This window comes from Sorex fumeus, unplaced genomic scaffold, assembly GCF_029834395.1.
Source record: "Sorex fumeus unplaced genomic scaffold, SorFum_2.1 ptg000061l, whole genome shotgun sequence".
Classification (NCBI taxonomy): Eukaryota; Metazoa; Chordata; class Mammalia; order Eulipotyphla; family Soricidae; genus Sorex; species Sorex fumeus.
In genome coordinates this window covers 4,508,603-4,522,018 of record NW_026606118.1, presented here as the reverse complement: position 1 = coordinate 4,522,018, position 13,416 = coordinate 4,508,603, and the positions used below count along the sequence as shown (strand labels likewise).

Below are 13,416 nucleotides of genomic sequence, written 5' to 3'. Positions count from 1 at the left end.
GACGCCAGGTATGAAATTTGAATAGCCTTAAATTATTTTCAATTCCTATATTTTTTTTCCCAAAGAATTTTAAAGTGGTGGGAGTGTGGTTCTTAATAAATATTACAAATCCAGCTGGCGGCGGACTAGGGGATTCCTTTGCCAGACTCTTTCTTTGTGTAGCCCTTTGACTAGGTAGTAATTGTCGTTTTTGTTTGCACAGACTCAGATCCAGTACCTCAAGCAAGTCCAGCAGCCCAGTGTTGCCCAACTGCGATCGACTATGGTGGACCCGGCGATCAACTTGTTTTTCCTAAAAATGAAAGGCGAACTGGAACAGACTAAAGACAAACTGGAACAAGCTCAAAATGAACTGAGTGCCTGGAAGTTTACGCCTGATAGGTAAACAATCATATCCCCAGTCAAGACTTCCCTGACAGTCCCACTGCGAGAACACTGTGGTGGGACAGCCGAGTACTCGTTTCCACACCAAGACTCAGACTTTTTGAGCCAAAAAGCCACATTCTTTACTGTCCGGCTTGTAATGGTTAATGTGCACTTACCAGATGAACCTTGTGTTTCAGCTCTTTCCTCTTCCCCCTCCCCTTGCTTCAGAGGCCTGATGGCGTCGGACTATTCCGAAGAAGTGGCCTCCTCCGAAATTCCCCTTCTAGAACATGTAGACACTTGAGAGAACAGTTTCTGTTTGAAGAAAATACAGGGAGAAACAGAAGTCTTAAGTCTGTGGCACACTGTGTCTTCAGACAGTTTGGAGGAATGAAAACCTAGAGATTTAAAATCCTGAATTGAACATGTAAAATTGCAGTAAAATGTAAAAACGGAAAATGCATCGCTCTTACTGTTGAGCATAGTGACTTAGAGACACTGCTTATCTGCTTTGCCGATAAGACTGTGGACTTCGTGCTTGTTGGTGGACTTCTGGGTCAAAACTCAATTGGGGTAAATTTTGCCTCTAAAGGTTTACTTGCTAAGAACTAACTTAACAGTCTTGAGAGAATCAAACAATAGATGTCAGTACAAATAGTTCATTTACTTAACCATCTCCTTTGGGGCTCTCTTACTTGATGGAGCCTTAAATCAATGTGGTTTTTAATCAATGGTTTGTTCTTTGAATGGTTGCGAAAACTGTAGATAATCATCGAGGACTGTACAAAATGAAGGTGTGGTATCAAATCAGGTTGAAACTGTTCGAAGCATTAAAAACATTCATTTCACAAGTAGATTGTATAAGGATATTGGCTGTGATGGGACTCACTGCTTTATTTTTCAGTAGTGGAATTGATTAATCCCCGTTCGTTCAACAGGCACATGTTGAAAGAGCGTTGTCGTTGGTGTTCATGGGGGAATGTGTTCCTTCATTGTATTTGGCCTTTTGTACTACACTTGATATTAAATTAAATGTGCCTTGAAATAGTTGTTTTTTTTTTAAGTTCAAGGAATACTATGATGATTTTGTTGTACTTTTAATCTTTTGGTTTGGGGGGCTGTGGAGAGCAGATTCATTTTGGAAAAATTGTTGCGTGCTCTTCAAGAGAAGGAAAAGGCTCTGTGTCTCATTTTTCAAAGACCGTTTTTTTTTCCAGCTGGTATAAAAGACAAGGACACTTGACACTTGTTACTTTTTGACACTATGTCCCAGGATATTGCAGTAGAAATTAATGTGGGACAGCTTCACTGGTGCCCGCTGAAGACGGGGAGTAGACTGAATCGGGACTGTGGGCTGGCCTCAGTGAGACATTTTGTATTTGAATTACAAACAAAGGTATAGTGATCATTTCTAGCAAATTCATTTGATCATTTAGATAAACGAGGCATTTTCTTCATGCTTCCATCCAGTCCTGGAGGTGAATTTTTTTCGTCAGACCATTCAGTAAGTCACCAATTTGAATTTTCGCTTGGTGATAATGGAGTCTAAGATGAGTGGAAGATAATGTTCCAGATTGTCCCAACGGTTAAGTGCAGTTTTAACAAGGGTGACTTAAGTTCTCTCTTAATCGTTCAAATCAATTGTAAGTATCTTGTACGTTTGTGCTTTAGGGAACTGATGTGGGGCCGAGGGTGGGTTGAAGAAGTGGTTTTTGTGACTTTCAACAAGATATTTGCTTCTAAAATTCTCAGTTTTGGGGTGTTGGAGGGTAAGTAATGAAGCCTTTTGCAAAGTCCTGAAATACTTTTATATGATGCCGTTTAAGATAGAAATGACCTATTTTTAGGTTTTAAAAAGGTTATAAAATGTATTAACACATACATCAGTTATATATAACCTCTTTGCCACTTAGGTGACCCCTGGAGGTCTGTGGGATGTTATTGTGGGATCTTTTAAATGTAAGATACTCGTTCATAAAATTGAAAGTCTGCAGGAATGATGGAAACAGGAAGTGGAGAGACGCCCTTGAGTGCTTTCTTGCGCTCTCCTCCCTGTCCAGGAGCAGTGAGTGCCATTCAACTTGGGTAGCGAGATCGTTTCTCTGCGCATAGAATCCGTGTTTATATGTATTGTTCTTTTTTTAAGAAATGTGATCATACCGTATGTACAGATACTTTCTAGGCTTTTGTCCCTTTTCCTTTGGATTTTCTCCTGCATGTAGATACATTTTGATGGTCAAAATTATTTCCACTGTATTAAAAGAATCATGACGTAATTAAATTTCGTTCTATTTTTAAAGAAAAAGAAAAGAAAGCTGTAGGGAGCCAGAGATAGTACAGAGGGTAGGTGCCTTTCACACAGCCAGCCCAGGTTCTATCTCTGGCACCCCACGTGGTCCCCTGAGCATGGCAGGGGATGGCCCAGAAACCAGAAGTAAGAGTATATCTGGCACTACAAATGCATCATTCAATTGAAACAGCTCGGTGACCTGGACTAAATCAGTGTGGGCCGCATTTTTTCATGTTGCTATTCTCAGTTTTGAGGGAGAAAGAGTCCCAGAGTTGCCCACTTTGTGTGACATGTGCATACATACATTTTAAAGGGTTTCAAGGTGTAAGAATCTGTTCTCCCCAGGTCTGGAACCGTAGTGCATTGGTGGGGTGCTTACCCTGCCTGTGGCTGCCCCGGGTTCGATGTCTGGCATCTCATACGGTTGTACCAGCCCACCAGGAATTGACCCCTGAGCACTGCCGGGTGTGCCCTCCCCCACCCCACCTCCCAAAGGAGAATCCGTCCTTTACCCCGGTAACAGCCTGATATGCTGTTCTTTAAAAAAAATTTTTTTGTCTTCTTTTTGGGGGAGGGGCCACACCTGGTGATGCTCAGGACTTAATCCTGGCAGGACTCAGAGGACTATTTGGAATCCCGGGGACCGAACCTGGGTGAAGGCAAGCACCTTACCCACTGGACCATCTCTTCAGCCCCGAGTAAATATCTTGGCCGGTTTTCTGTTGTAACTTTAAGGTTCTTGATTATTATTATTATTAAGAATTCTTTTAGGGGGCCCAAGCAACAGTACAGCGGAAGGGCGTTGCCTTGCACACGGCCAACCTGGGTTCCGTCCCTGGCGTCCCATATGGTCCCCTGAGCATTTCTGGGAGTGGTTTCTGAGCGCAGAGCCAGGAGTAATCTCTGAGCATCGCCAGGTGTGACCCAAACAAAACAAAAAGGAATTGTTTTAGGGATCAGAGAGATGGCACAGTGACTAAGATGCGTTGCATGCTGCTCTCTTGGACTTGATCCCCTGCACTGTGTATGGGCCATGAGTAAGCCCTTTGTACCACCAGGTGTGGCCCCAGGACCTACAAATATAATTAATTGATTTTACAAAGACATTACTTAAATTACCTGCCTCCCCCCCCCGCCCCAGTTTTTATGGTCATGCCTGGTGGTGGTGGTCTACTCAGTTGGGGTGTGGGGGGGGGTGTTGGTGTTTTTGTTTCTGGGCCACACCTGGCACTGTTCAGGACCTATTCCTGGCTCTGCAGTCGGGAGTCACTCCTGGCGGGTTCTGGGACTGTTTTGGGTACCAGGGTGGAACCTATGTCTGCCTTGTGCAGGGTAAGCGCCCTGCTGCCTATTGCTCCAGCCCTGATTCTCAGGTTGATTTTTATGTTTGTTTTAGGTTTTTTTTTTTTTGGTCACACCCAGGGGTTACTCCTGGCTCATGCATTCAGGAATCACTCCTGGCGGTGCTCGGGGGACCATATGGGATGCTGGGAATCGAACCTGTGTCGGCCATGTTGGCTGTGTGCAAGGCAAATGCCCTACCTGCTGTGCTACCGCTCCAGCCCCTGTTTTAGGTTTTTGAGCCACCCCCAACAATGCTCAGGGAATCACGTTAGATGCCAGGGATTGAACCTGGGTCAGCCTTGTGCGTGACAAGCTCCTGTCCACTGTGCTTGCTCTTGCCCCAGTTTTTTGGTATGACGAACACAGCACAAGCTTGATGCGTCATTACAAGTCTCCGAAACAATGGGGTTCTCCTAGGACAGGTGCTTAGGCAAAAGGCCATGACCTTCTGGAGGATTGTGCAGAGGGTTGGGCACTCCCTTGCACACTTCTGACCTAGGTTTGGTCCCTAGTGCAGAGCAAGGAGTAAGACCTGAGCATTGCTGAGTGTGGCCCCAAATCATCATTGTTTTAGTCATGCCTCTGATGTATCGGATTCCCATAAGAGTTTTTTCAGGTTAGTTGATCAACACCAGTACTTTATCATTTGTAAGAAAACATTATTGGGGGAAATAGTAAAAAGAGACGAGAGTTAGTACCAAGGTTAAGACACTTGCTTTGCATGCATGTTTGATCCTTGCTACCACATACGGGTCTTAACTCTTAGTGGAGACTGAAGTCAGAGGGTACTAACTTGCAAGGGACTGTCTTGCAATCACAGTACCGATAACTGTGATGGTAGAATTGCCAGCTTAGTAGTCGCCATATAAAGACACACTGGTCCAGGCATGAGTTCAGTGGAGGGGTCCATGCTGACGTGTGAGACTGTGGCTTGATTTCTGCCTCCAGAAGGCTAAGCCTTCCCCGGTAGTAACTCGAGGCTGTGGTGAAACCCTGGCTCCTTTGAGCGGTGGTAAGCCAGGTTTTACTCTACCACAGACTAGGATAGCCACATATAGCTCAATGGGCGGGGATGCATAGCGCCTGAGTTCCATCCCTGGTGCCACATATGATCCCCCAAGAATGACTGCTGAGCCAGGAATAACCCTTGAGCACACACAGCTGGGTGTTGTCTAGTCCCCAATCCCCCCAAAAGCCCCACTAAGTGAAAGAATGAAATTCCATTTCCGTAGTTGTCCTGTTTCAAAAGATCTAAAGGGGCTTTAGATCTGAAGGATATATTTCTTGGGTTCTGGAGCAGTAGTACAGCAGGGAGGGCATTTATTTGCCTTGCACGCAGCAGACCTGGGTTCGATCTCCGGTATCCCATAGGGTCCCCTGAGCACCACCAGAAGTAATTCCTAAATTGACTCAGAATTAACCTCTGAGCATCACCAGATGTGCCCCAGCCTCCCCCTCCCTGGGGGTCAGAGTGATAATGCAGGGGGTAGGACTCTTGCCTTGCACATAGCCAACCCCAGTTCGATCCCAGCATCCAATAGCGTACCCCAATCATCGCCAGGAGTAATCATCGCCAGGAGTAAGACAGCATTGCTGGGTGTGACCCCAAATCCTCCCACACACACAATTTTTCTCCTGTTAAGAAGGTATGTTTCTTGGGGCTGGAGCGATAGCACAGCGGGTAGGGCGTTTGCCTTGCACGCGGCCAACCTGGGTTCAATTCCCAGCATCCCATATGGTCCCCTGAGCACCGCCAGGAGTAATTCCTGAGTGCAGAGCCAGGAATAACCCCTGTGCATTGCCAGGTGTGACCCAAAAAGAAAAAAAAAATTTAAAAAAGAAGGTATGTTTCTTGCATGTGATACCTTGGTTGTATTCCTAGTACTGTGATTGGGCAGAGTTTAAATCAAGTGCATTCTGGGACCAAGTGCGACCTCCAAAAACAGTGTTAGCAAAACCTTTTTGTTTATTTTTGTTTGAGGGCGACACCCCAGGATGCTTAGGAGTTATAACTCCTGGTGGTGCTCAGGGGAAGATGTGGTGGTGGGGATGAAACCCAGGTCATGCATGCAAGGCAAACATTCTACCCACTGTACCATCTTTTTGGCCACTAAGCATCTTTCAGCCAATAAGATCCTTGTGAACTTCAAGAATCACAGTGCACGCCTCACTCTATAGTGCCAGGAGTGATCCTTGAGAGAAAAAAAAAAGCGTGGTTTCTTTCCTGTTATTGTGCTGAGGCTAAAGAAAAAGGGATAAAGTTTTGGGTTTCGGGGAATGGCTTTTTTGTTTGTTTTATGAGTAAGCCCTAGCTCTGTGCCCAGGGATTAACACTTTGCCCCCAAAATTTTTGCTGGTTTTATTGTTGTTCATCTGGGCTTTGGATTATATATTAACAATTTATCTCAGTATGTGTATACTCTTTATTTATGCACACACATGTGTGTACATAAGTTTGGGAGGAGAGTGTTTGGCCACCGGCACTTCCTGGCTCTATGCTTCAGGATCAGTCCTGTGCGCGCTCAGTTCCCATGTGTGGTCACGTGGAAGGCTGCAGTTTAACCCCGTACTAGCTCCAGTATTATTTGACACTGTTTCAATAGCCTTCCCCCCCCCTTTGGCTTTTTGAGTCACCTGGCAATGCTCAGGGGTTACTCCTTGGCTCATGCACTCAGGAATTACTCCTAGCGGTGCTCGGAGGACCATATGGGATGCTGGGGATCGAACCCGGGTCGGCTGCATGCAAGGCAAACGCTCTACCCGCTGTGCTATTGTTCCAGCCCCGGTTTCAATAACCTTTAGGTCTTACATTATTTTTATAAATTACCTAGTCTTAATCCCTTCAACGGCCAAGACTCAGAAACTATAAAAACCAGCTCCCGGAACCAGCTCCCGGACATCTTATTATGACATCTTATTATCTCATTCCTGCTTTGGACAAACTTGCAGGCTATCGAATGTAGCCTGCCCACACGGCAGAGTCTGGCAAACTCCCCGTGGCGTACCCAATATGCCAAATACCAGTAACAATGATGGTTCTCATTCTCCTAAAGAGCCTTGAATATAATCTCAGGGCTAGGATGAAGGAGACGTTACTGGGGCCTGCTCGAGGCAATCGACGAATAACAGGATGATTTGTGATTTGTGATTGTGACCTAGTCTTATTTTTTTATCCTAAGAATAATCTTTTCTAAATTCTTAGCCTCGTATTTTTTTTTGGCCAGTCACACCCTCGGGGTCTACTCCCAGCTCTGTGCTTGGAGGTCACTTTTGACCATGCATGGACCAGAGAGAATCATGCGGCAGGGTGGGTGTTTGCGTTGCACGCAGCTAACCCCGGTATCAGCCTCCACCCTCAGCATCGCTGGCTGCGGCTCCCTCTTCCACCCCCGAAATAATTGACCATGCAGTGCTGGGAAATGAAACCAGGGACAGCCATGTGCAGGCCAAGCTCCTTAACTAAGCCTGTGCTATCTGTCTAGCACCCAGAAGTTTAATGTTTTTGATTTGTGGCCACACCTGGTGCTGCTCAGGGACTCTTCCTGTCTGTGCTCAGGAGTGACCTCTGGTGGTTGTTTTGGGTTTTTTGTTGTTGTTGTTGGGTTTTTTTTTTTCTTTTTTTTTAGGTTACAGCCGGCAATGCACAGGGGTCACTCCTGGCTCTGCACTCAGGAATTATCCCTGGAGGTGCTCAGGGGACCATATGGGATGCTGGGAATCAAACCTGGTTGGCTGCGTGCAAGGCAAACACCCTCCCCGCTGTGCTATACTCCAGCCCCACCCCACTCTGGTGGTTCTTGAACCATATTTGTTCCAGGGATTTGAACCAGGGTCTGCGGGATGGAAGGCAAGTGCCTTAACCCCTGTATGATCTTTCTGGACCAAACCCCTAAATTGTTATTATTCTCTAGGATGTTAAAATAGTTTTTAAATTGATGGTATTTACGTGCAAAATTATTGGACCCCATTACCACGAAAGTTCCCACAACCCTCTCTTTCAATTGGCCTTCCCCTTCCCCTTTTTTAAATACTTGTCCTAATTCAGCCAGTGCCAAATCCAGAATAGATCACCATGAAGTTTGTATTTGCAATTAATACTACATTTGACTTCACAGAGACTTCTGTTCCCTTAAGGCTATATGCCTTAGTATTTTATTGATGTTGGTATATCTGAGGTGTGTTAATTAACTGACTTTTACTACAAATAGTATGCATGAATATATATTTTAGAATCGTTATTAGTGTAATAGGGAGGGAGATGGCCATTTGGTTATTTTTTTGTTTAGGATTTATGTTTCTCCTATGTTGGTGAAAGACTGAAATGCAGAAGGAAGACTACGTGTTCCGGGAAAGAAGATAGGAATTCTAGGGTGCTATCTTCTGTGAGATAGTTGCATTGCGTGTGTTCATTTCTGTCACTGTAATAACCGCAGCATAACGCTGGTAGGGAATTTTGTCTTCACTTTGTGATGAGTGGCTCTTTCCTTTGCAGCCAAACGGGCAAAAAGTTAATGGCGAAGTGCCGAATGCTTATCCAGGAGAACCAGGAGCTTGGAAGGCAGCTGTCCCAGGGACGTATTGCACAACTTGAAGCAGAGTTGGCTTTACAGAAGAAATATAGTGAGGAGCTAAAAAGCAGTCAGGATGGTAAGGGGTCTTCTGGAAAGTCGGTTAACCTTGCGCTGGCTTTAACGTGCCAGGCGTGATGCTAGAGATGAGATTCCGTACATGCTAATCGCTGCCAGTTGTTCCATAAAATCAGTGTTTCTAGTTGTCAATCCCGGTTCTAATAATTTGCTGTGTAGATTTTTTTAGTCTTGTTTTGTTTTCCCCTCCCCCCGCCCCACCCCCAGTGCGGAATTTGGTGAACTGAGAAAGGCCGGGGGCTGCAGCGGTAACCCAGTGGGCTCATGAAGGAAGTGGGGTTCAGTCACCGGCACCCCGCCACCAGGATCTACCCTCGAAACTCCCAGCACAGTGCCATCCAACCACCCCCCCACCCCCACCCCCCCAGGCTGTCTTGGCATTATGGAATTTGTAGAACTACAAATTCAAGCCTTCAAAGTATTTGGGCCATTTCCAGCAGTTTAAAAATAGAATTAAAGATAGTACAGTGCATAAGGCACTTGCCATTCCGGCAGCCAACCGGGGTTCAATCCCTGCCACCCCAGATGGTTCCACAAGCACTACCATAAAAGATTCTTGACCGCACAGTCAGGAGTAAGACCTCTGGGACACTGGTGTGACCCCAAAACAACTAAAAATCAAAGGTTAAGGCATTTGTCCTGCATGCAGGCAGCCCTCGTCCCTCCCCTGTACTACCCTGTCTCCTGAGCACTGCCAGAGTGACCCTCAAGACTGCAGGTGTGTCCCTCCCCCCCAGTGAAGATAATGTGTGTATAAATGTACATGGTTGGACAGGCAGAGTAAGGGCCTATTCAGTGAATAAGAGAAACATTTAAATTTTTGGAAGAACTTTTACCAGCTACCGTCCACCTGGGGCTAATTGTGACCGCATCAGAGCTGTTTGTAGGAAACATCTGGTCAAAATGGGGGTTGAGTGGGGGGAGGGAACGGGCCTGGGAAGGCACCTCAGAGGGCTGAGAGCGTGCTGCAATCTTGAGCTTGGTCCCTAATTGCCCTTACCCCAAGTGCTGTTGGGTGTGACACCAAACTCAACAAAATATTTTTTGAGAATGTCTGTAGTTGAAAATTAAATTACAGATCTCGGTAAATCAATCGTCCTCTCCCCACCATCCCACCCACCCCACCCTTTTTTTAAAAGTAGATCTCTTAAAATACCTTTTCAGGGCTGAAAAGATAGAGTCCAGAGGTTTGGCGCGTGCCTTGAGCATGGCCAGCTCTGGTTTGTGCCCGAGCTCAGTTCTTGGCACTGCCCAGAGCCAAGAGAGCGCCCCGAGCAGGCTGCTGTGGCCTGCCAAACAGAAAGAAGTGAAGGGTGTGTCTTTCCAGGAGCAGGGCGTGTGGCTTTGTGTAGATCTATCTTTCCCTCCCTCTCTCTCGCTCTTCTCTCTCACCTGCTCTGGACTTAACTCCTGGCTCTGCACTCAGGAATCCGCCTTGCAGCGTCCTTTCTGGGCCTGAGAGCCCTGGTTTCAGTACCCAGCGCTGCCACATACGTGAAAACACGAAACAAAAACTACCTCCTGCACATGCGGGAAGTCCTTGCCTTTTCATAAGCACTGTAGGTATTTTGAGATCTCCAGTCGTCTGGCCCCTAAAGGCTTTTTCCAACTTAGTGTGTGTATTTCCCAATTTTTAACCATTCTCACGTTTTCAAATGAGAGCCACAGCTGGCGGGGCGGAGTTGTGCTTTGGTCCCCCGGAGCTCTCCTTGCAGTAGTTGGTCTGCAGCGTTGGGCTCAAACTGAAGACGAGTGTGTGCTCGAGATCTCCCGCGTGGTGTTCCAGCTCTCGAGATACTTTCCTGACCGCAGCTCCTCCTCGATGCCTGCAGAGCCCTCTGTGGGTTGTTTGTTAGAGGGGAACCCTCAGTGTTCTGAGACTAAGCTGGCTCGCCAGGTGAAGGGCCAGCCCTGTGCCTCCAGGGAGCTGAGCGCGTGGCTTTTGTGGGCTTGTTTAGTTGTGCCTTTTCAGATGGCCCAGTTCATTCCTTTTGCACATTGATCTGTTTGGGGGCCAACGCCTGGCGGTATGCACGGTCACTGCCGCCAGTGCGGGGGTACTTTGCAGGGGCAGGGATCGAACTCCACGGGCATCCCTCATGCAAAGCCTTCTTGGCATGTGCTCAGCGCATTGCTCTGTTTCAGCCCCTCACATTTTAATCTGCCGTCAGCCAGAAGAAAACCTCAATTTGGGACCTTATTTTCTTGGTTTTGGAGTCACACCAGGTGTTACATATGGGTTTCTCCTGGTGCATTGCTCATTGCTTGATGTTTGCACCTGTACTTGCTGCAGACAAAGCCTGTGCACCCTCTGTCTCCTCACCCTATCGCTTTTTGTTTTTTCTTTTTGGGTCACACCCGGCGATGCTCAGGGGTTACTCCTGGCTCTGCACTTAGGAATCACTCCTGGCGGTGCTCAGGGGACCACATGGGATGCTGGAAATTGATCCCGGGTGGGCTGTGTGCAAGGCAAATGCCCTGTCCGCTGTGCTATTGCTCCAGCCCCAGCAACTTTTTTTTTTTCAGGGTGGGCTATACCTGGCAGAACTCAAGTCATTCCTGATGGTGCTGGAGAAAAGTTTTAAGTGCCAGGAATATTAAGAACCAGTGAAATAATTCTCCTCTCTCTCTCTCTCTCTCTCTCTCTCTCTCTCTCTCTCTCTCTCTCCTCTCTCTCTCTCCCCCTCTCTCTCCCTCTCCCCCTCTCCCTCTCTCCCCCCTTCACCTCTCTCCTCTCCTCCCCTCTCTCTCTTCCCCCTTCTCCTCTCTCCTCTCTTTCTCTCCTCCTCTCTCTCTCTCTCTCCCCCCCACCCCCACCCCCTTTTAAATGCCATTCAGACCATTCTGTCGTGTTTTGAGAACCTTTAGTGGAATGTCTGGTTTTCTGATAGTCACTAAGAAGTCCACTGTGTCTTATGAGATATTGAAGCAGATTTGACTCTCCTTTGTGCAGAACTGAATGACTTCATCATCCAGCTGGACGAAGAAGTCGAGGGTATGCAGAGCACCATTCTAGTCCTACAGCAGCAGCTGAAGGAGACGCGGCAGCAGTTGGCTCAGTACCAACAGCAGCAGTCCCAAGCCTCCGCCCCGAGCACCAGCAGGACTACAGCCTCTGAGCCCGGGGCACAGGCGGAGGCCGCAGGTAAAGACTGCAGTCGGCTGGCCAATGGACCAAGCAATGGCAGCTCCTCCCGCCAGAGGACGTCTGGGTCTGGATTTCACAGGGAGGGGGACACGGCCGAAGATGCTTCTCCTCCTTCTCCAGGGAATGGGAATAAGGCCTCCAACAGCTCTGAGGAGAGAACTGGCAGAGGTAGTGGTTACGTAAACCCACTCAGTGCGGGGTATGAAAGTGTAGACTCTCCCACGGGCAGTGAAAACTCTCTCACACACCACTCAAATGACACAGACTCCAATCATGACCCTCAAGAGGAGAAAACAGTGAGTGGGAAAGGTAACCGAACTGCGGGTTCCCGCCACGTCCAGAATGGCTTGGACTCAAACGTAAATGTACAGGGTTCAGTTTTGTAATATTTTTTCCAGCAAATTTTTATACAGTGTCATTTAATTTGGGAGAGGATACTGTCCAGAAATTTAATGCATACTTTGGTCACAATTTGCCTCTTCTGTGGGTGTTTTCTTTTTCTTCCTTTTTCCCCTTCTTTTGCTTCTATACCTCTGCCACTTTGGGAATTGTAACAGTTAATGCTTCGTTGCTTCAAGGGACACTTTGTGTAGGCTCAAGTTATTTTTATATGAGTTAATGTGAAGTTGTAAATGGAACTCTCTGCTTCCAGCATAACACAATGATGTCTGTGTAAATCTGTGTCTATCTAGGCCCCGTGCTGTGTGAGGGCACCTTCCTCCGCTCTCCTTCGCCCCGCACCGTCCAGGACTGTCATAGGTGGGAGGTCACGACTGCCAAGTTGGCCCAGTACAGTCGTTCTATCGCCAAGAGTGGGACTTGCTGACAGAGTCCTGTGGTAGTTTCAGTGTTAGATACAGTTTTTCCCACCATTCATCTGTGCATTTTCTCTTTAGGTGACTGTTGAAGAAATGTGTGTGCGTAGTTAACTCCGTTTATGACCTGTTGTAGCTGTTAATGCACATTGCTCTGTGACTCTAGTAGATCTCGCCTGTACTGACCAAACCGAAATAAAGATTTTTATTGTAACTCCTGCATCAATCTGTGTGTCTCGCAGTTGTCATTTACCCACGTGGTATTGCTGAAGTTTTGCTCGTTTGTTTCTCAACACACCGTGAACGTGAAAATCTTCAATCCACGCGTCATTTTTTATTGTGATTTTATAGTGTTGCCAGTTATACATTATTTGTAAAGTGGACTTGGAGTTTAGGGTTACGGCTTTATATATAGAATGATCATACAGAAGTTGGAAGAAGAGGCAGGAGAGCGGGCTGCAGTGAGAGCGCAGTGGGAGGACGCAGGCCTGCACAGAGACGACCAGGGTTCCAGCTCCAGCTCCTCGTCAGGGGCGATCCCTGAGTGAGAACTAGGAGTAAGCTCCGGTACTGCCAGGTGTAGCCCAAATCCCAAAAAAATCTGGGGGGAGGCGGGCGGATGAGGGTGCTGGAGAGATCGGACAGCGGGTAGGGCACTTCCCTTGCATGTGGACAACCTGGATTTGATCCTGGCACCACAGATTGTCCCCAAACCCTGCTAGAAATTATTCCTGAGCACAGAGCCCAGAGTATGCCCTGGATCCTGGGTGTCACCCAAAAAACACATCCGCTGCTGGGTCCAGAGAG

The 13,416-nt window shown here is 47.2% G+C and overlaps 1 protein-coding gene across 2 annotated transcripts in view; it reads left to right on the top strand.

Moving 5' to 3' along the window:
* Positions 1–12,831, top strand: part of WTAP (WT1 associated protein) — a 37,619-nt gene extending 24,788 nt beyond the window's left edge. The window contains exons 6-8 of one of the 2 annotated variants that reach the window (XM_056126048.1): positions 203–381; positions 8,493–8,647; positions 11,600–12,831. In XM_056126048.1, coding sequence (XP_055982023.1) covers positions 203–381; positions 8,493–8,647; positions 11,600–12,180 — 915 coding nt within the window. In that variant the 3' untranslated portion in view covers positions 12,181–12,831. Of the gene's footprint in view, positions 1–202; positions 2,010–8,492; positions 8,648–11,599 lie in introns of those variants that run through there. The other variant, XR_008794134.1, reaches the window with a different exon arrangement.
* The last annotated feature ends 585 nt before the right edge of the window (positions 12,832–13,416 follow it).